The sequence below is a fragment of the Centroberyx gerrardi genome, chromosome 6 (genome assembly GCF_048128805.1).
Source record: "Centroberyx gerrardi isolate f3 chromosome 6, fCenGer3.hap1.cur.20231027, whole genome shotgun sequence".
Taxonomy (NCBI): domain Eukaryota; kingdom Metazoa; phylum Chordata; class Actinopteri; order Beryciformes; family Berycidae; genus Centroberyx; species Centroberyx gerrardi.
The window spans coordinates 30,616,733-30,639,012 of NC_136002.1; the positions used below are offsets into that span (position 1 = coordinate 30,616,733).

The 22,280-nt window shown below is 44.2% G+C and overlaps 1 protein-coding gene across 1 annotated transcript; it reads right to left on the bottom strand.

The window, feature by feature from the left end:
• Nucleotides 1-3,235: 3,235 nt before the first annotated feature.
• Nucleotides 3,236-21,301, bottom strand: rsf1a (remodeling and spacing factor 1a). Its single transcript, XM_071905887.2, has 19 exons — nucleotides 21,124-21,301; nucleotides 18,880-18,971; nucleotides 17,774-17,866; nucleotides 17,365-17,570; nucleotides 16,200-16,372; nucleotides 15,237-15,401; nucleotides 13,597-14,295; nucleotides 12,732-13,506; nucleotides 11,851-12,025; nucleotides 11,482-11,724; nucleotides 10,441-10,545; nucleotides 9,943-10,022; nucleotides 9,772-9,820; nucleotides 8,822-8,928; nucleotides 8,483-8,550; nucleotides 7,032-7,206; nucleotides 6,664-6,896; nucleotides 6,036-6,233; nucleotides 3,236-5,700 (listed from the first exon to the last, which is right to left on the bottom strand). The coding sequence occupies exons 1-19, from the start codon at nucleotides 21,275-21,277 to the stop codon at nucleotides 4,856-4,858; spliced, it is 4,635 nt and encodes a 1,544-aa protein (XP_071761988.2). The 5' UTR covers nucleotides 21,278-21,301; the 3' UTR covers nucleotides 3,236-4,855.
• Between the last annotated feature and the right edge of the window lie 979 nt (nucleotides 21,302-22,280).

Genomic DNA, 22,280 nt, shown 5'->3' on the forward strand with positions numbered 1-22,280 from the left:
GTGGCCCTAATGTGGACTAGTGTACTTGATATGAAAAAGACTGTTGTTCAGAATCACTGTTATAGGCAATCATAGGAAAATATGTGAAAGTAAATTTAGTGTACTTCGACAATTCAAACCTCAGATTTGCCCCGACGCGGTAAACACCACCCGCCTGGTCCTCCAAGCAGGACAAAACAAGCACAAAGGACTATTTGTGGATGCTGTTTGACCCAAGTCTGCCTCCAGCCCATTAATCTGACTGAGAGAGCAGGGCCAGTATGTACCAAGCTTTAAGGAAAACAGGAGCAGCCCAGTTACCCCAAGTATCTGAAAATGTTTCTACTCAATTTTTACCCAATAGACTGCGATGGTCTTACTGGGATGCTTTTGGTAAACCGGCAGACTCGTTTCTAAAAAGGTTCTTATGCACAAATTTTGCGCTTACAACCCAAAACGGAGCCAAACGTGTGATTTCTCCAAAACTGACTCACTGAAAATCAGCAGGTTACAATGATTTTCTCCAATTTTCTTCGATATATCAAAAACTAAAACTAAACCTCTATCATTATCCGAGGTTTTTGATGGTATAAACATGATTTTGATTTGTTTTTTTAATTCGTGTTCTTTGAAATGATTATACAATATGATCTAGGATACGGTCAAAGAACGTTTTTCATAAATTAGGCTTCAGGCCGCGATCTAAGATTACTGGTAAGCTCACATGCCTACAGAAACTTCTCTATGAGTTGATCTATTACTGGTCGTATATCAGCACTCGTTATGAGATGCTTGGTACATACAGGCAATTGTAATAAAGCGCCAGACTCACTAAAAGTTCACATCTAAATTTTAAAATGGAATGGAAGTAAGAAAATAAAAATCACTTGAGAAATTCTCTCCTTTTCGTACAAACCTCGGTCGTACGGTTTCTCTTTATGTGCACCTTCAGCTGTACAGTTCGTTTTCATCTACACCTTTAATTCTCATCCTTCCACTGTTAACTCTGTGACAAGTGACAGATGCATTTTTACACAGATGAAATACAGCTATGAAAATACACTTCCTCTTGGTCAATCTGGCCCCGAAAGACTGTACAGAACTCTACTGACAGTAGACCATGAATTCTGCCCCGCAGCGGTTCTTAAAAAGGGAATTACACCAAAATTGTCTTCCAGGTTCTTGCTGCACAAAACTAGACCTTTTCCAAAAAAAATAAAAATAAAAAAAATGAATTGTTTTCAGTAGTTTAGTAGTAGAGTGTGCTTTTTGTTCTCAACATCAAGCAGAAGACACTCCTTTAACCTCTTGAGATGGTTCAAGGAACATTGTATGGACGGGAAATACAATCTGATGACACCATACAATTGCATTTTTCTTCATATGTAGAAGTCAGAATTAAAGGCTTTTTTTTTTGCAGCTTGAAAACCTCAAGGTCACTTTTGGTGAAATTCCCTTTCAACTATTTCAGTGCTTCATCCAAATGGAGTAAATTTAGTTTGTTCCTAGGACCCAGGCCAATTAAAACATCCTCAATACATACTACTTAATATGTTATGTGGGGACCCAAACAGAGTGCATTTAGTCTCTCACTGGGACTAATTAAAACATCCTCATATAAAGTAGAGACCCATCAGAGACTTAAAAACACAGCTTCAGAGAGAATTCAGCGAGGCAGGAAGAATTAAGATTGGGAGAAACTGATCCATCTGAAACCATCTCGATCCTGCAGGTTCTCTCTCTAATTAATCGCATTAATTGTGAATCCAAAGAAAATCAGGAAGATCTACAGTCTCCTGAGATCACAACCTGATCCAGAGACAGACAACAGTTTGGACATTGCTGGGTTTTTTTTTTAGCTCTGCTCCTGAAAATTGACTTTTTAGAGACAGAAACAGAAAAAGACCGTCGGCATTTTAAGGGGGTGGGGTGGGGTGGGGTGGGGGGTCGTTACAAATATTTCTTAGTTCTGGGATGGAGGCGGCAACATGGTAAAACCAGGCCAAACTCTTTCTATCAGTGACTCTGATTTTGAAATCAGCAGAGTAAAAATTTTATTTCAAATGTAAACAGTGACTTGACTGTATGTAGTAAAACAAATCTTTCCATTCTAACTAGGTGAGGAGAATAATTTCTGTCAACGGGCCACAGAGTCTGGTAAATCCTTAAATTCACCAGCTGCTTTCGCTATTTTACCAGACAAAGAAAAGTAGAGGACCTTCAAACGATGGCTGGTTTCCAGCTAAGGAGGCTGGAGACAAAGCTACCAGCCATGACAAAGACGGGGGAGAATTTGGTTGGTGGCCAATTTCCTATCATGAGTCCGACACAAAATGAAGCTCCATTACTTCTACAAAAAAATCCCTACAAGACTCCCTCATCTCCCTCCTTCAGGGATGTGAAATGTTAAAAACTTGAAAGAGAAGACGCTGGGCTTAAAATGAGCAGTACTCGGTTCTCGGTGACGTTCTGTAACATTGCGCTCCTGAACGGGCTCCACGCTGGTCGAATTTCGCAACACAAAGCAACGGCCGGGGAATCTCAAACAAACAAAACAACCTAACCGTTGGATGAACTTTTGCAATTGAAACCCTATCGATCCACACATCACTCACAGCAGCATCTATCCTCCTCTCCTTCATATAGAAAATATAACACTATATTTTACAAGAGGACTAAGAGAACAGAACATCTATTATCTTACAAGGAACAGCATACAGGCAAAGTATGTACAGCAAACATGTGCCAACCAACCCAAGGCTTTGTGAAAATGTGGAAAGGTCGAGTCACCAATCTGAAACCGAACACTTTAGCTGTTGGATGTTTAGTGCTACATGTCTACTAGTTGGCCAATGGATCCTCTACCTGCCCTAAATATCAAAATTACCAATCGGATTATCCCTAAATGTCCTGAAGATGCCACTGTTCGTTCACTTACATCTTGAGGAAATCTTGATTACATACCATTCAGCAAGAAGTGGCTGGTCAAAAAACGGTGATGAAAAATGGCTTCAACCTGTAAGTCAATACAAATGAAGATTGACATGTACAGGCCATTTGGACTAGCCACAAATGAACAGTAAACATCTGTCAGAGTATCACTCTTCAAATGTATGTAACCATGTTTGGGCAGAATATTGGACTCTAAAATGGAACCGTACAATCTAATAATCTGCAGCTGATTTTGTGCAAAATTTCCCTCCATGTATCTGTTGTTTTTTAATATCGCTGTTGTCATTTGAAAACCCCAATCAAATTAAGTTTTGCTGGTTTTCATGTTTAAACTTCAATTGAAGGAATACAATCTCCTCTATGGGTTCACAGAAAAGCTTTCAAGTGTTCAAAAGTGGTCAAGCTTTTCTTAGTTCCCGAAAAGTTGACATTTTGGAGATGCGTGGTTTCCACCTGACAGCAGCAGTACATCCCATGGCGAAAGGGATCGTTTTAGAAACAGTTTTTGACCAGCCACTCCTTGCACGTTTTCAGTTTCCTACAAGGTTTTACATTATCGGTGTCTGGACTTGACGCAAGTAAATACAAAGCGATGTCTCATCACTATAACCTAGCATGGTGATCAGAGCGCATGATCGGAGTCGTGCATGTGTTTTGGGATGACGCCAAAGAGTTCACACAAGTAAGTTTACATGTACACCAATACCATGATTACTGCGGGTAATCAGCTTATAGCAATATTTCAATTACATTTATAAGGTTCAAAGTAACACGATTTCTCTAATAACCCGGTTAACATGATTTTTTTAATAATCTGTCTATGCACTGCGCCCATGTTGTTCGCTTTATAAATACAACATCTGGGTTAAAGCATCTGGTGAACTTTAACATGCGCAGTTTGAAAAAGCCAAAAGAAATCGAAGGCATTCACATGCCCCGATAAAGGAAAAGCCTGAGCTTGAGCTTAACCCAGTTAAAGCAATAGTCAGACTATTGCCTTAGTCGGGTTAAGATGAAATTGTTAGTGTGCATGTAAACATACATCTCAATTAGAAAAAACAAGGTGGTAAGTGACCTCTTTGGAACATTTGGGCATTTTAAAGACAATCTTATTCAAGGTAACTTACTATGAGTGAGTCTTGCTAAAGGACAGTTTGAAAGGAGAGTTGGCCGCTGCGTGGATCAAGCCTTCTGGTCACGGGACGTCTCTCTAACCTCTAGCTCACCCTGCAGCCACCTGAGCCAAGGGTCGACTAGCCAAGTGTTCGGTTTGACACTGGGACGCTCACTGGCCTTGTTGGCGGGTTATTAAGTGCCATGAGAATGACGAAGTGCTTTAAAATGAGGTACGCTATGAACGGACCGCTGTGTCCATTTAGACCAGACGTTCGGAAACTTTCTGGGCCCAAACGGAGTGAATTTAGTCTCATCCTGGGCTATTCTGTCATCGGTGCACCCACCAGACAGCAACCTGGCTTGGGCTGACTTAGAGTTTAGGGAGATGGTAGCTCAACCTCTGGCTGTGTGTGTGTGTGTGTGTGTGTGTGTGTGTGTGTTTGTGTCCGTTGAAACATGAAGTGCTGCCACTCCTGGTGTGAGGGTGCCTTTGGTCCGGCGGGCTGGCTGTTACAGTCTGCCAGGGGCGACGGCGGGTGAGACTGGGTGCTAGTGAGTTTCTACTGTGATGAATGTTATGGTGGATAGCACTCTACCACAATACAACAGCGAGGAGGAAGAGGGGAGGGGAAGAGGAAGAGTGAGAGAAAGAAGGGAAAGAAACAGAGATGGAGAGAGGAAAAGAGGAAGAGGGAGAGATCGGAAGGGAGAGAGATATCCAGTTTTTTTAAAAAGGTGGTTGTTGGTGAAAGGCATGACAGTTAAAAGAAAAAAAAAAACTAGCCAGCATTATTCACACAAACAGCCATCATGACTGTGGACTGTTCTGGACAGAGTTCAACAAGTCTGTCTGGCCCTCCTCCTCCTCCTCCTCCGGATGTAAGGGGCCGTTGTGCCTGCCCTGCCCGCCCGACCCTGCACTGTCCCTGGGTACAGCAGGACTCCCGGCCCCGGGCTTCGTTGGGCCTCTGGAGGTCCGATGTCCGTTTGACGGAGACGGGCTGCGGCCCCTCCCCTTTTCCTGAGCGTCGTCGTCATCGTTGTCGTCGGCTCCGGCAACGCGAGAATTCCTCTGAACGGCTGAAGACTTTTTGGTCGTTGTCTCCTGCCCTTCCTCTTCCTCGTCGTCGTCGTCTTCTTCTTCCTCTTCCTCCTCTTCCTCTTCCTCTTCCTCTTCCTCCTCATCGTCATCAGAGTCGATGCGGTTGAGTCTTTTGCGGATTGGACGATCCTCTTCCGATGACGATTCTGACTCCTCAGACTCGTCGTCGTCCTCCTCCTCGTCGGTTGAGGGACGCCGTTTCTTCAGCATCAGAGCAAGCCGTTTGCGGCGCTGCTGCGACAGCATCTCCCTCCTCTTCCCCCGGCCCATCTTCTCCAAGTCCTCCTCCTTTTCCTTCTCCTTCCTCTTTAATCTCCTTCGCTTTTCTCTCTCCTCCTCCTCCTCCTCCGCTAGTCTCCTTTTCACCCGCCTCCCTCTCTCCCGTTCATCGTAATCCTCCTCCTCATCTTCGTCTCTTCTCCTCTTTACCCTCCTGTTTCTCCTGAAGTCTTCCTCATCTCTCCTCCTCCTTTTCACTCTCCTCCTCCGGTCATCATCCTCCTCTTCTTCGTAATCATCATCATCCTCTGAGTCTCTGGAAGGAGACGACGCTGAAAGGATGAGAAGAGAAATGTTTAGAACAAGACGAAATTAGACTTTTGCCGGTGGGTTGCCAGTTCAAATCCCGGTTGGGGAAATGCTGACAGAAGTAGTGAATGATGCATCGGTGGTGAAATTATCACAAACAGCACAGAAATTAACCATGTTGCTTCCATAATGTTAAGACAGACAAATCGTAAGTTTAGAAACGCATCCTGTGGTTATTACTCCCTCCCTTCCAAAATCTACTTCCTCAATCGACTGAACTGAAAGCGATTTGACTCTAGTCCTGAGGGGAAAAGACCAAAATGGCAGCAAAGGGTTACGGTTGCCGGCGGCGACTGACCATCGCTGTAGTCGCTCGAGAGACGCTGCTTGCGCGGTCTGCCGCGGGCTTTAACCTTCTCCTTTTTGGCGGAGGCCCGGGAGTTGTCGGACGACTCGGACGTCTCGCGGTAGTTGACCTGCTGGCGATGGCCGCGCCTCAGGCCCCGCCTCTTCTTGTCCAGATCGCTGTCAGTCATGTCGCTCGACCGCTCGGAGTCTGGAGAGAAGGAAAGAAAGAGAGAAGGAAAGAGTGAAAGAAAGAGTAAGAATGAAATCCTGATTATTTTGCTGGATATTAAGATCACGATGATTAATCACTATTATTTGTTTTGATGATGAACTTAGAGAACTACAGCAGGCGTCCAAAATGAAATAAAATAAAATGTTTCAATATTTTTTTTGTTCAGTCTTTTTAGGTGATACAAAATACGTCATATAGTTTCCCTTCCCTTCATTTAGCCCAAAAGGAGCCCAATAAATGTTTCAATATTGTCAACTTTTACAGTTGATTTTACAATTAATTGTAAAATCAGGATATTTGATTTTACGTAATAATTGTGCAGCCCAAATGCAAAAAGGAAAGATTATATAACACATTATATTTAATAAAAGGTTCACAGCCTAGTTTCCACTCTCCATCGACTCACCCATGTCTTCATCGCTGTCCTCCTCCTCTTCCTCAGAGGAGCGTCTCCTTCGTCGTCTAAGCCGTTTCCGGGCCCTGTGTTGGGTCTTGCTGGGTCGGTGTTTAGGTGCCCGTTTTGGCGCCCGTCTGGAGCGGGACCCGCTGGCCTCGCTGCCCGCCTCGCTGCCCGCATCTTCCTCCTCCTCCTCCTCCTCCTCGTCTCCCCCCGATGCAACGAACTCCTCTTCCTCTGAGCTGTAAGAAGGAAAAAAAAAAACACAGATGGAAACAAATGTTAAGAGTGGGTGGAGAGGGAGAGAGAGAGAAAGAGAGAGAGAGAGAGAGAACAAGGCAACATTAAGCGTGTGTGTGTGTGTGTGTGTGTCTTACCTGTTGCTGAGCATGAACTCCTCTTCGCTCTCAGCTGCTGTGCTGTCGCTCTCCAGGTCGTTCAGTCTCCGCCTCTTCCTGTTCTGGGCAGAAGGAGCCTGGCTTCTGATTGGTCGCTGGGTCTCCTTCCCCTCCTCTGATAGGATGTTGGCCATGTCTTTGCCCCGCCCCGTACCTACATCAGCAAATCAAAGTTAAAAGAGTTCTCGCTTTCTGGTCAAGCCACAAAGTCACAATTTGTTTTTAATCTGCGACCAGCAGCTAGTAGAAGCCACTCGGTCGGTCGGTCCCCAAAATAAAAAATAAAAAACTGCATCACTTGGAGTTTAGCTCAGTTGGTAAAGAATAGGTTTGCCACACCAGAGATCCAACCATTTTTTCACACATGCTGGCTTCCCCAAGCGCCAATCATAAACCACGTGCTTGAATTATGTGCTTGTTTTTTTGTTTTTATGGTCTCCAGTTAGGTTAAGATTAGTGTCAAGTTTAGGTTAAGGTTAGTGTAAATGACTACATGGCTATATTGAATATTCAGTTCTGATTTCTGAGTAACAGACCGCTGTTTTACATCTAATCATATCAGGCTGCAATCCAGCAGTTGGGCGGATTTTGTTGATTTCTAATCAAATTGACTAGCAAACCCTTGTGGTAGAAAGAATTGTTGGTTACTGCAGACTGTCCAGCTGGACTAGATTTTGGTGGACGTTTGTAAATTACATTACCTTGTAATAAAATAATTTAAAATCAATCAATATTTTGTGTCAAATGATTAATGTCCTTGGTAAGAAGCTGTGTAATAAGTGGGATAATGCAGCGAGCCAATAATATATATATATATACACAGTTTCAGAAATACTCAAAGCAGCCTGTCTGGCACCAACAGCCACGCCACGGTCAAAGTCACGGAGATCACATTTTTTCCCCATTCTGATGCTTGATGTGAACATGAACTGAAACTGCTGACCTCTATCTGCATGATCTTAGGCACTGCACTGCTGCCACATGATTGGCTGAATGGATAATTACATGAATAAGCAGGTGTTCCTAATAAAGTGCTCGGTGAGTATATATATATATCTCATCAAAAGATCAAAACATTTAAAAAATACAATTTGTTTGAGTTTGATTTTCTGTAAGTTAACTAGAGCAAAGACTTGTGTGTACCAGATACGCATGAATAAAACGGTGGTTAGAGAGACCGTCCCGTAACCGGAGGGTCACAGGTTCAACTCCCATAACAGTCAATGTGTCCTTCAGCAGCCAGATGTCCAGCTGATGTGTCTTTGAGGAAGACACCGCACCTGCTCAGCCATCACAAGCTGCTCCAGATCAGAGTGTCGAAATGCCTAAAACATTTCTGATGCTGCAATTCATCAGTGCTTCGTCAACATGAACTCTGCCTTTTGGTGTGACTCTGTGACACATTTTCCCTCCTCATCTCTTCTTCTCACCTGCTCCACAAACCTCCCTGATGTCCTCCTCTATGGCCTCGTCGATGGCATCATCAAAGTCATCAAACCTGCAACACACACACACACACACACACACACACACAAATTGCTACTGTGACTCTCTCTGGGAGTTTGCCATGTTCCTATCGCAGTAATGTTTGCAAGATTCGATTTTCCTTGCAAATATATTACAAAGCCTTTTAATTTTAACCATTTTCCAAACATCCAAACTTCAATATTTTACCACGATCAAAAGTCACACCAAAGCATTTTTTCAACGTGCAAATCATCACAACTTTCTTTAACCTTTAGACTAACTCTAACTAACACCACACCCACCTGTAGCTGATGCACTTCCTGGTTCTGGTCGACCTCCTGCCCAGGTTTTTACTCTTTTTGGAATCTTTCTTCTTCACGGATTTCTCCTCTTCCTCCTCGTCTCCTTCCTGAGACAGTTACGACAATCGTTCTCAGTACTGTGTGCAGTATGATGTAAACCAACGTTTCCCTTACAGTGTCTCAGTCTCAGTTAGGAACTAAAACCGTTAATACTGATTAATATAAGTTTCAATGGAGAGTTTTAGTGTCACGCAGTCTGAATACTGTTTCAGATCATTTCATTAGTATTGGTTTCAACGGGGAGTTTTATGCTGCGTTCCGTTTAATGTTGGAAGTCCGAAATTCACAGCTGGTCGGTCATAACTCGGGGAAATAAACAGGTAAGAAACATGGACGCCTGCGAGACTTTCTGTGCTTTTCTTTTTTAGAATGTGAAATAGCGTTCCCCATGCAGCAGCTAATGCCATGTTAACGATATTTGGGAACGTTAGCTAGCTAGTAAGCAAATAATATTAGCAACTGGGAACTTTTAAATTCATAAGCTCAGCCATGTACCACACAGGTTTTGATAAATTTAAGGTCGTGCAATGCTGAAAATCAACCTTTTTGAGGATTTTGAGGATTATTAACATGTTTAAAGTAATGCTGTGCAGCGTTTACAGCATCAAATAACTGCATCTCAGAAACTTTGGGGTTGGGAAATCCTATGCATTTTTCCTAGTGGGAAGTCTGTTACAACAACTTCTCCTCCCCTAGAAACACCAATGTTTACTGCAACTGTTGGCATTCCCTTTTCATTCCTATTGTACTATACGCAGTGGATGGATCAATAGGGTGCAAATCTATTAATGTAAAAGGCTTGTATAACCTGACAGGGATTATTACAAAGTTGTTTGATAAATTTTCCTTCTTAGACGTTGATATGGCACAGTGGACAAGATTTTACTCACAGGAATGATGTTCTCCACACTGATTCCCACATAAACCAGCCGCTCCCGCCTGGACAGACAGGGAGAGAGGAGGGACAAAATACACATGAAGTTGAATTTGGGATTCTTGATTAGTCAGAATTAGAAAGTCAATCTGTGTGTGTGTGTGTGTGTATGTGTGTGTGTGTTTACCTCCTCTCAGCCCTCTCTTTTTTCTTCAGAGCGCTGTCCAGATTCAGTAGCTGCTCCTCCAGCCTCTCACACAGCAGCTTCTACAGCAGCAGAAGGGAAAATCAAACAACCAGATATCTGTCACCTTCTCTTTCAAAATGTTTACCAACATGGAAGCAAAATTCACTATGAACCATTACTGAAACGATCAGCTATCTGAAAAAGGCATTTCCTTACAAAATAGTAACATTTTAGAGGATGTAGACATCAATACTTGTCATATACAGATCAACGAACATCTGGTAGTTTCCCTCCGGCAAAAAAATGTATATATATACACGTAGGTTTACATTTTAATATAAGTGTAAATTTGTTATATGTATGTTTATAGCATTTTGGAATGAAATCTGTGTCATTCTCTCAGACACACCGACAGACAAACAGACAGACAGACAGACAGACAGACACACACACAGACAGACAGACAAACAGACAGACACACAGACACACACGGCTTACATGTTGGCATGGTGGGCAGAACCACTCTCCATCTGGAATCAGCATGACTGGTGGCCGCAGGCAAGCGGTGTGGTAGCCGCTATCACAAGAGTCACACAGCAGGATCTGTGGATACACACACACACACAATTATGGTACCATAATTTTACCTTAGTAGAATCACACTAGAATCACACACACACACACACACACACACACACACACACAGCGTAGCCCAAATATGTTGCTGTTATTCATTTGTATTTACTTGCATCTTCAGTATGAACGCAGACAATGTAAAACCTTGGAGGAAATCCTGACTGCAAAACGGAGTAAGTCAAAAACGTGTTTTAATACTTAATGACTTGGGGATATGAAAAAGAGACAGGCCTCACTCAAAAGCTCAGTTTCAATCTCACAATTATCTTATTAAGTCTCAGACAGCGACTGCTAGATTCCTAAGTCCAGCACTGATCCTTCAGCGATCGCCTGCACTTGGTGCGCTGTCAAGATCACACAAAGTAGAGAGATCTACTTGTTCTAGGTGTAATGGCATAAAACAACAGGCTCTTTAACTAATTCATCTTATTTTTCAGACAAGTACAACATTTTTCCTATCATCGCTGTCAGGTGAAAATGTATCTCCAAAATGTAAACTTTTCAGGAGCCAAGAGAAACAGTCTGGTTTTTAGTTTGATGGCAATGCATTAATGCCATTGGCACATTGACATTAATGGGCTTTGAAATGACTTCATAGGCCCAAGAGTTCAGAGAATTTTTTCAACCATTTTTTCAACCATAGGAGCATGTAATCTTTCAACTGAGATGAAAACATTAGGAGGTTTTCACACAACAGCAGCAATATATTAATGCTACCAACACAAGCTACTGTCCTATATGGACTATTAGTCTTGATAATTAGGCTACAATACTTGACAATTGTTGGTATAACCGGTAAAATGGTTTCGTGTTGCACAACACCTAACTTCTACGCAAGTACTTGCACGCGCACGCACACACACACACACACACACACACACACACACACACACACACACACACCAGTTCAGGGTGGTTGGGCAGGCCACAGTGAGTGCAGGCGTCTTCATTGGGAATCTCCTCTGATTGGCTGGACTCTTCGGAGTCGCTCCCTCCTTCAGACTCCTCCTCCCCTCGCTCTCTCCCTTTGTCCTCGCCCTCCTCCCTTCGTTCCCTCCCTCTCTCCTCCTCCTCCCCTCCCTCGTTCAGTTTGCGTCTCTTGGCCCGAGGGTTGGACCACCGGGGGCGTCGATGCCTCCGTTTACCCTGAAGATACAACAGAAAGAGAGATGACCAGACGGACAAAAAACATAAACAAAAACCACACACGAGTTCAATGTGCACTTATTCATTGTCAAGAGAGACACACACATACACATAGAAATCAGTTACCTTCCGTTTCCTGGTTTGCCCATCAGATTCTGCTTTTCTGTCTTTCTTTGACGTCGACCTCTGCTCCTCGTCCTCTTCCTCCTCCTCTTCCTCGTCCTCCTCCTTCGTTCGGGAAGACGGCGCCTGTTTCCTGTCCTGTTTCTTGCTCTGGCTCTCGGCCACCTTTGAGCTCGGCCTGCAGATCGGCAAAGCAGAGGATCTTCAAGAGAAAAGGTGTGGATGGGAGTGAACAGGAGTTAATGGCAGTGAATGAAACATGATGTGCACACTTCACTTTGTACAAGTTGTAAGGAAGCTCCTCAAATGACAGCTGTATGAATATATGAACATGAGTGTGGTCCTATGGCTCAATGGGTAAAAAAAATGCACTAACACTACCAGGTTAATTTCCACTGGCATCACCCTTAGTATGTATGCTTTCATAATATAGTAAGAAGCTTTGAATTAAAGCAATAAATGGCATAAGCTATGAACACAATAACGTGCTTTAGAACTTTAGAACAAGTCAACATGTCCTTTCCTACAAATGATGCAGGCACCCATTGGACCAATCAGGAACAAGATGCATCATTTCTCCAAGTTTCATCAAAAATCTGACTTATGGTGTGGCAGTTATGGCCTTTAAAAGTTTGAAATTTTGACCTTTAATCATAGCGCCCCCATAAGACCAAACAATATAATTTTTTAAAAGCTGGAACACAGTACAAACATGCATCATCCCTCAAAGTTTCATAAAAAAGTGTGTATCAGTGTCTGAGCTATCACCGGAGATAAAGTCTCACATTAGACAGACAGATGGACAAAGCCTGATCCATAAACCCAGATTTCATTGCGTGAGGGACAACAATCAAAAAACTGTGCACACACACACACACACGTACCTGCAAATCCTTGCAGATCTCCTCAGCGACCTCCCCTCCCCTTGCGCCTCCTGCTCCTTCTCCTTCTCCTCCTCCTTTTCCTCTCTTCCCCTCAGTTTGTTTCTCCGGTGGGGAGGAATCTTGATCTTCAGCCTGATCCCTTCTTTCTGGAGCTCCGAGGAGGCTTCCTCCCGGGGAACCTGCCTGCCCTCCGATCCGTGCCCGCCATCCTTCACCCTAACCTGGGCTTCCGACCCTCCGTCGGCCCCCTCCACCTGCTGGTCCCCTGGATCCCGCTGGTCTACTTTGAGAGGGGGAACGGCGCTCTCTGATTCTGCCGCCGTCTTTCCTAAAATGCTTTTATTCTCTTCCTGGTCCTCCTTACTCTCTCCCTCTGCCCCGGGACGCCCTGATCCCTCCCTCCTCCTCTCCTCCCTCTCTCCCGGGTCTTTGTCCTTCTCTCCACGACTGCTGGACCCAGTTTTGCCCCCCTCTCCTAACCTTTCCTCCCTCGCTTTTTTACCCTCGTCCTCTGCAGTCCGTGTCTTGGGCTCCTCACTGGACTGGGACAGAGAGGAAATGCTGACAGAGACCGACTGCTCGTCTCTCTCTACAACCTTAGGGAGTCTGTCAGATTCAAGGGATGATGACGATTGTGATAATGATGAAGGTGGTGGTGGTTTTCTTGCTGTCTGAGCCTCCATCAGCACACCAGGAGGAGCTGCTGCTGCCGTCTCCCCTTCAGCGGGCCCCTTCCTCACCAGCACTGACTGCCGGCTCGCCTCCTTCTCCTTCTCTCCCCCCTCCCGTCTCATGTCCTCCCTCCTCCTCCCCCCCTCCCCCTCCCTCTCCTTCTCCTTCTCCTTCTTCTCCTCCCCAGCCCCACCGCCCCGGTGGTCCAAACTCGGCCCGTTTCGTTCCTGTTGCTCAGCGGCCGGCGCTCTGTGACGCTCCAGCGGGCTGCGGATGACTCCTACGTGACCTATGACCCCGACTTGACCTATGACCCCTATGACCCCGTTCTGCCCGTCTTTCAGAGGCGGTCTCCCGTTGGTCAGCTCTTGCCTCGACGCGGCGTCCATCGGTTGCTGCTGTTGCTGTGAGGCAGCCGGACCAAGAGGCGGTGCTAATGAGTTCGGCAGCTTGCCCTCTCTCCCCTGACCGTCTTTGGTCTGGATCACCGAAGGGTTACAAACGATAATACTGCTGCTGTTACTGTTGTTAAGGTGGTTGCCATGATGGCGGTTGCCTTGGAAACCCTCGGCGAGCTTGAGCTCTCTCTTCTTCAGTGGTATTTTGGCTTGTTGGTTGCTCCTGACGACGGCCCGCTCCGCTTCCTCTTCCTTGTTCGCTTCCTGTTTCGTGGCAACCGAGGCCGGTGCCATGACGACAGAAACAGCGTTGCTGAGGGCGTCGGCATCCCTGGATTCTGATTTGACGATGGCGGTGATCGTGCTCACGCGGTTGTCGATGACCGGCGACGCCCCCTCAGCTCTCCTCTCTGCTTTGTTGTCTGTCTTTTCTTCCTTCACTTCAACCTCAGTGTTTTCCTGCTTAACAGACTCCGCCTCTTCCTGCTTTATCACTAGGAAACAAAAGAACAAGGAGGGGTCAGACTCCTAGGAACAGAAAACAAGGAGGGGTGTGACTAATAGAGGCCAAATATCAGGTAGCATAAATAGTAGGGACGGGACAATATATCGAAATTCAATATATCGCAATACAAAAATGTGAGAATACGTATCGTGGGGCAAAAATGAATCGTGATATTAGCTCCATTTTATTCTGCTGTAGTAATCACAAATGAGACGGCTTGTCCATCACAATTTCACAAGCTCTACGTCCAAATTATATTTTTGTCACTTTGTAATGACATTTTTGCATTGTTGTTTACATTCTAGCAAGCCAATTCCATTCCTAGAAAGATAATATTTAACATAATTCTGCACAGTCAGACTTCATTGTCATTGAACTTTTATTTATTCCATCGTATCGTGGTTGTATCGAATCGTTAACCCCATATCGTGTATTGAATTGATATCATATTGTGAGATAGCATATTAGCATAAATCAAATGTTGTACTGCCTGTAATCAGAGTGGGAAATTTCCATCAGCCACCATCCAGATGCTGGTAAATTTTGGCTGGTGGCTATTAAGTCTGTCTACTCTACCAGCCACTTGAGCAGGTGACCAACCATCATTAAGAGGTAATTTCCTATTCTATTCATATTTGGCAGGTAAAATAGTCAAAGTGGCTTAGGGAAAAAAAAAGTTTCCTGTCCAGCTGTGATAGTAACAAAACACTGAGTGTCAGTCAGCTAGCTACTTGATATACATCAAAGATGGTGAGATTTAACAATCTTGATTACAGATTTTTTTATGTAACAGTCTTTTGACTCTAATTCATTCTTCAAATCTAGTCTCATCTCAAGGGCATCTTCTGCATTAAATCCGCATTTATCCCACAATTAAAGAATTGTGGGATACCTTGCAACAGTTTACAATGCACTCGTTCATCCAATTACCTTGTTTTAGCGGTTGCTCTTCCTTTACAGGGGCGGCCATCTTGCCGTCAGTGTGTTCCTCTGCCTTCTTGGAGGGTTCGGGGTCGGTGCTGGCTCTGGTCTCGTCTCTGCGACGGGCCTCGTCCTCAACCACCTCAGGCTTCTTCTGATGTACCGTCGTCCCCTCTAGAAAAACAAAGCTCGTGTTACGGTGAGATTGCCTGACTGCAGGGGTCTTGGTCCCCATCTGTTGCTGTAAAAACAATTATAACTTCCATGCATTCATAAGGCCAGATCACACAGCATGTATTTTGAAGGCTGAACGTCAGGTTCGCTGCACTGCTTTTTTTGTTGAACCCTCCAAAGCAGAGCATCCTGCTGCGTTTTTGTGATGTTGTCGCTAGGCAACGACAGAATCACCAATGATCCCCGTTGTCAGTCACTCAGCCAGTTGTCGTTTATTGTGATGGTGAGTCAACATAATTTAGCTAAATTATACAATAATTGTAAACAATAAAAATCCATGATAAGTTACCAGAAATTTAGAGTGCAGCACTAATTTGCCTTCAGGCTGCAGTTTTCTGTTTGGATCATTGTAACTCCAGTTTGTGAAGTCCTAAAGCTTCATGTGATCCGCCATGTTTACTGTTCATAAGAGTCACCGGAGAAGTCCCGCCTCTCCGTTGAGCCAGTCGGACAGTAGAGAAAACAAACACGATAGTGACGTAGGGCCTTTCTGCTCTTAGTTGAACTTCTTTCAACTTCCAAAAACGCAAGTCGCCTAGAGCGGAAGAAAGAATGTAAAACGCTTCACTCACATTGAAAACAACTACAAAAAGCCACCCTCTGCTGCTAAACACATCCTGTGTCCATCCGCAAATCTTCCATCCATTCATCTATAATATTAACTCTATGGTACAAAGCAATATCTATCCATCTATCCATCTATCAAACTCTCCATCCATCCACCTCCTCAGCCCACACCTGGATCTCTGTCTGCCTTGCTGTCTCTCTCAGTGGGGCTGGCGCTCCTGGAGCGGCCCTGGATCTGGGTCTGGATCTGGTCCTGGTTCTGGTCCTGGTCCTGGTCCTGGTTCTGTTTCGGCTCTACCTGGGCCTTCAGCAGCTCCAGAGCCTCAGCCAGGTCGTTACGAGTTCTGCGGAGAGAAAGTCTGGGTCAGTGGCTGGCTTCACCACCAACACTGCCAGTATACAACCAGCACGATGCTACAGTACAGTAGAATTCAGAATAGAGTCAGAGCAGAATAGAACACAGGTAGAGTAGATATGAATCTGCAGCCTCTCCACCAGCAGGGCCAAACAATACATTTTCACACAGAATAGAACAGAACACACCAAGTTAAGACCATGTTCACACAAGCACATATGGATCGGTTTATTTGAACTTATTTACTCCCTTAAAATCAAAAACTTCTGAATCCATATTGGGTCCAGAATCTCTGACATAATGAATTTAAAAAATTAGGAATGTCCACACTCACATTTTGATTCATCAGGCAAGAGCCACGCCACTCAAACTCGGGTGGTACAAAATAGCGGCACCGAGAAGCCTGATAATGTGAGTCTCTGTCCTCTAACAAGAGAACTGCGATGCGGTTTGTTAGGAGTGAGAACACAACCTGAACCAACTACAGGAAACAACCCTAAAACTCAAGGTTTTCTGGGTAAAAGGAGACGGATGTTGACATCTGATAGCCAGCAGTTCCTAATGCTTGGAAAGCCTAGCATAACAAAATGAACCGAGGGCAAACATATTCATATTCAGCTATTTATTTGTGTGTTCTCACCTGGAGAACACCAGAGAAGGAAAATTATGACGAAGAACGAAAATTACAGGGACTGGAATCAGATTTGTTTTGACCCCCCTGCCATCAAAATCTATAACCTGGCAGGATGACAGTTTACCAAAACTCTGTCCAATAAACAAGCTACTTGTGAGTCATGTGACTTTTGCTTACAAGCCATGGTTTGCCCATAACTGGGCAGTGTGAAGCTAAACAAACCAAATACAAAAATACAACAAAGTGAACTTTTCCACTCTGGTTCGGACCAAAGAAAAACAAACTGTAGGCAATACACTTCCACATGTAACAGACCAGATCAGACCAGATTAAGACACCGGTACTACCTGACGATGCACTTCCAGGTGGACCCGTCCAGGTCGTCCTGTTCCTCAGTGTACAGCCTGATGTTCTGCTCCTGGTCCAGCTGAAGCCAGTACATCAGGCCCTGCCGGTCCCGACCTATCGGCTGCAGACGCATCTTCTCCGGGTCCTCCTCGTTGATCGCCGTCTTGAACTTCAGGTTGTCATCGAACTGACACTCGCAGAGATACTGTAGGGTAAAAAAAAAGGAGGGAGGAGAGGAAGAGGAGAGGGAGGGAAGATGTGACAGAAAGAGAGATGGTTAATGTGGTTGTTGCATTCACTGCAGATGTTTCAGCTTTCAAAATATTACCATAGCTGATGAGCCAACACTACACAACATGGTAGCGAATGAAATGAAGATACTGCGTGAAAGGGCAGAGGGTGTCGTACTTTGAGGATACTTGACTTGCACTCCATGGTCATCTCCTGGTAGCCCTTCTGTTCCAGCTCCCATGCCCAGGTGCTGTTCAGGTCCTGGCAAACCTGCAGGAAAATTTTATAATAGTCTGTATGCATAGCTATCACTTTATCTCTCCTTTTCATCTCTCTCCTTCTCTTTTCAGTATTTCTCTGTCTCTTGACCACAAACAGAAACTAATCTCAGTCCTCGGTCTTTACTTGAAGATGCATTAGGCAAGATTTTTACGTAAAAATACTGTTGACGGGCTGTGACAAGAGAAGAGCGTCCCATCCCCACTAATTAAGGCGCCGTAGATTCGCCCTATTTGCCCAAATTAATTTCTGGTGGCAGGTATGCTCACTGGTGGGAAATCTTACTCGGAGCACAGGATGTGGGGAATCCAAACTTAAGCGCCACCCCACCAGACACACTGAGAAGAAGACATTTAGGTCCAAGAAGTGCACAGTTTACTGACATCACGTTACATGGATTGGGGGTAATAAAGTCCTTCAAACCTTCACACACACACACACACACACACACACACACCAGGGTTCAACATTGCCATTTGCCCGCTTTCAGCTTGCTAACGCCATTGACGATTATTGCAAGTTTTAATCACTTATACGAACATTTACATTTCAAAATATAAAACTCTTAGGACCACAGAAAGTGAAAGCATTAACATGAGCCATGTGCCAGTTTATCTTTCCGTATTAGTTTAGTTTCGTCTTTATAAAGTGCATGGACACCATTGAAACCAGCGCTGGACCTGACTGTCTCCAAACTGGTTCGTTGCTATGGTTGTTACTATGTGATGACACTTCCAATGCGCGCGCACCGGTAGTTGAACATTATGTTCCCCGGACTGGAGAAACATTGGTTTACTTTGTTTACAAATTATAACACGTTAATCATTAAACTATTTTTTGAATCACATCTGATCGTTTTCTACTTTTTGGTCAGTGTGTCAATTCTTGGCCAATGATTTTGAAAGGCCACTGACCCTGAATGTCAAGCCCTGCGCGCGCACACACACACACACACACACACACACACACACACACACAGACAGAGAGAGAGAGAGAGAGCTTACCTTGGCCAGGTATTTTTCCCAGCGGTCAGCAGAGACGGACTTCCCCAGCTTCCTGAGCAGCTTCACATGGAGCTCCACCAGCGGCTTGGGAACTGCAGATCACACAGAACGATTAGAAATACATCACTCCTTATCTAATAACTTCTCATAACATGTGGGTGAGGAGAGGTGGCCTTCAACCAGACGGCCTGGGTCCAGAGGTGCTGCTCTGTGGCTGTGGCTGAGCCTGACCTCTGACCTCCGCCGCCCCAGTGGAGGAGAGCAAGAGAACAGAGAATTTTGCAATACAATTCAATACAGTGTCACAAAAAAACAAACAAAACAATATAATGGTAGGCGAGGATAAATATGGTTTTGGTTTGGCCTACATCCATGTTACAGTCCATGTTTGGCTTGTGGTGTCTGTTAGTGTTCAAACTGTTCTTCTGTGGGCATTTTTAAATGAGAGGAGAAGGTTTAATGATGATACAGCTTTTAAATCTGAACACTGGTTCTATTCTTGTTTGTGTTTTTTGTTATTTCACATTTCCTGTAGCAGTAATGGGAAAATGGCCCACCAATGCTGAATGAAAAAATTGGACATTCACATTTATGCGTCTAGTTGAATGAATTTAAAATGCAGCCTTATAGACCCAAACCAGTCATGGCCAATGGCGATTTCAAAGTAGAAATCTTTTATGAACCATGTAATCGTGTAATCCTGATGGGCTTAAAGCCAATCTATCGCTGCAACCAGAGAGAATTGAAATGCCATGAAACAAACAATAAAAAGGAAACAGTTGTGAATGCAGTCTTCATATGTCGCTCAGTATTAAGTATGATGTGCACTGCGTTTTCTGCACTGACAGAATTAATAACATAGCTGGGACTGTGGTTGACTTGTGAATGTTTTATGTTGCTCAATCACTGCTGAGTATGAAGATGTTTACTAAGTCAGAGGTTCTCAAACTGGGGTCCATGGACCTCCAGGGGTCCTTGGGGGGGTTCCAAGGGGGTCCCCAGCAAAATGTGGATTAGTTTAAATGTTTTTGAGGAATGGTTTTCACTATTTTGCCACTCCCTAGACGTTAGCTCAATTGGAGAATATATCTAAGGATGGCTTTTTGTTTATAGGTTTCCCTCTGCCCACTGTGGTTATCTGTCCACCTACAGTATAGAGAGTTATGTAATTGTGCATAAAGTCATATCTAACAACAAAGGACTAAATCTTATCAAATGAGGCTCTGTGGCCTGCTGTTTCTGTTTTGGGGTCCTTGAAGTTTGGGAACTCCTGTTTCCTCTGCTGGCAGTGCAAACTGAAATTCTCTACTTGATAATAAAGGGTAAAATATCATAAAGACCTAGAAACCAAAGGGGATGGATGTGTAGAGTTAATGATCCACTAAATCCCACAGATATATTATTATTACTATTACAGCACAGGTTTCTAGGCAAGCGAACCGACGTTAATTTACCCGGTGAAAACTGCTAGCTAACTAGCAAGCTGTACTGACAATGGCTGTTAGTTAACCTATATTAATAATACCACTGGTACGAGTCCCAAACATCAATGGCACACAGTAAGAACTGGTTCTTTAATAGTAAACTAGTGTTTGGCTAAATTAGTTGTAGTGTTGAATGTTGCACTTTGTCTGAAAAGTTTACCGAATGCGAGCTAGTTAGCCAGCAAGCTAACTTACAGTAATAGCTAACATCCACACTGCGCCTGCGCAGAGTTGACAGCCACCCTACCTTTTGCCAAAAAATAACATCCACTGTTTTTATCACTCGCTGCTTTGACAACAATCAGAAACGCGGATCTGAGCAAGAAAATAACATTATTATGAGCACAATATCAACTAATAAACACCGTGACTTTGACGTTATTCCAGCCTGAATGCAAGCCTAGGCCGGTGAAAAATTACACCTGACAACAATCTGGAGCTAACTGGTTAGCTGGCTGTGTGTGTGGTCACTCAGCAGTACTGCATCATGGCTTCCACACCAACTTTACCATTTACAGATCAATATTCAGCCGTGCCAATGTATCGACAACCTGTCACTTAGCTCTAAACCCCCAGACAGGAAGCGTAGGAGCTGGCAGAGTAACTCCTGTATCTCCTGCTCTATCGGGCCACCCACACACACACACACTCTCTCTCCCTCTCTTCGTGATGATGATGATGCTGGTGGTGGCAGAGAGGCCCCCTTCTCCTTCGGTTTCAAGTGTCGCAGCTTTCTACCACTTCTTCCCCCCGGTCTCACCTGTCGATGTCTCCCGGAGATACCTCTCCATCTGCGGGAAAGTCATCTCGGGCAGGTCCAGCACCGCTCCGTACCGCTCCAGGAAAGAGCAGACCACCGCGAAGCTCGGGCAGAGCCCCGGACTGGAGCTCCTCACCGCCGCCGGAGCAGCCATTTTTCCAGGCTGAGAAACAGGGCTGGTAGGATGCGACTGCGAATGAAATGAACGGAGCGAAGTACCAGTGTCAAGCACGGTAGAATGAACACATATGACTTCCGGTTACGTTTTTTCCTAAATAAAATAAAATAAAGAATATATTTTAGAAGGAAACTGTGGTAAATGATGTTTCAAAATGTCTTTTTTAGTAATTCTGTTGAGTATTTTGATTATCTTCTGTTGCTCGGTCCACCCCTATATTTACGTAGGCAATAGAAAACAGATAGGAGGCTGGAAAACCTCTTTGCTTTTAATTTTAAAGATAATAGAGTTGGATGCTTTATGGAAAAGGGTCTCCTAGATATGAGAAATAAAACAGATCCAAGGCACAATAGTTTTAAAATCCTTTATTATTAGGCTGTTCATGTATGAAAAGACTGTGCCCAACGTGTTTCAGCCTCATGGCCTTCATCAGGGTCAGGAAACGTAGCACCTTTCTTTCTCAGATGAAGGCCACAGTTTTTAAACTTCTCATAATGAATAGCCAAATAGAATACATTTTGATTTTTTCCTTAACTGACTTAAGCCATGTTCACACTATTTTGCTTTTTTCAAATAGCCACTGCCTTTTTTACGTGAAATATATGGAGCGTACACAAGGTAGATGGAAAGAGCAGAGAGTGCTTTCTAAACTTGAGAAATGTTAAACTTGTTAAAAGCACATTAACCATGTTGACCACTTTTTCTGTCAGATGATTAATCACAGTGAAGAAGAGGCAGGTTTCACTGTGCATAGGCAGCAAAAGGCTGATTGAAAATGGAGAAGGCGTAGAAAAGTTGGGAGTAGTTTTATGGTAATGTGATGGAGTTTCCGCTAAGTATTTGAGAGTTGGACCTCAGCCACTGCAGTTATTATGGAAGCAAAGTGGGAATCACACATATTATTAGCACAAAATGTGGTTTAGACAGTGCTTTTCTACCAACATGCACTGAACAGTGTGAACACAGGCTTATTCTTCTA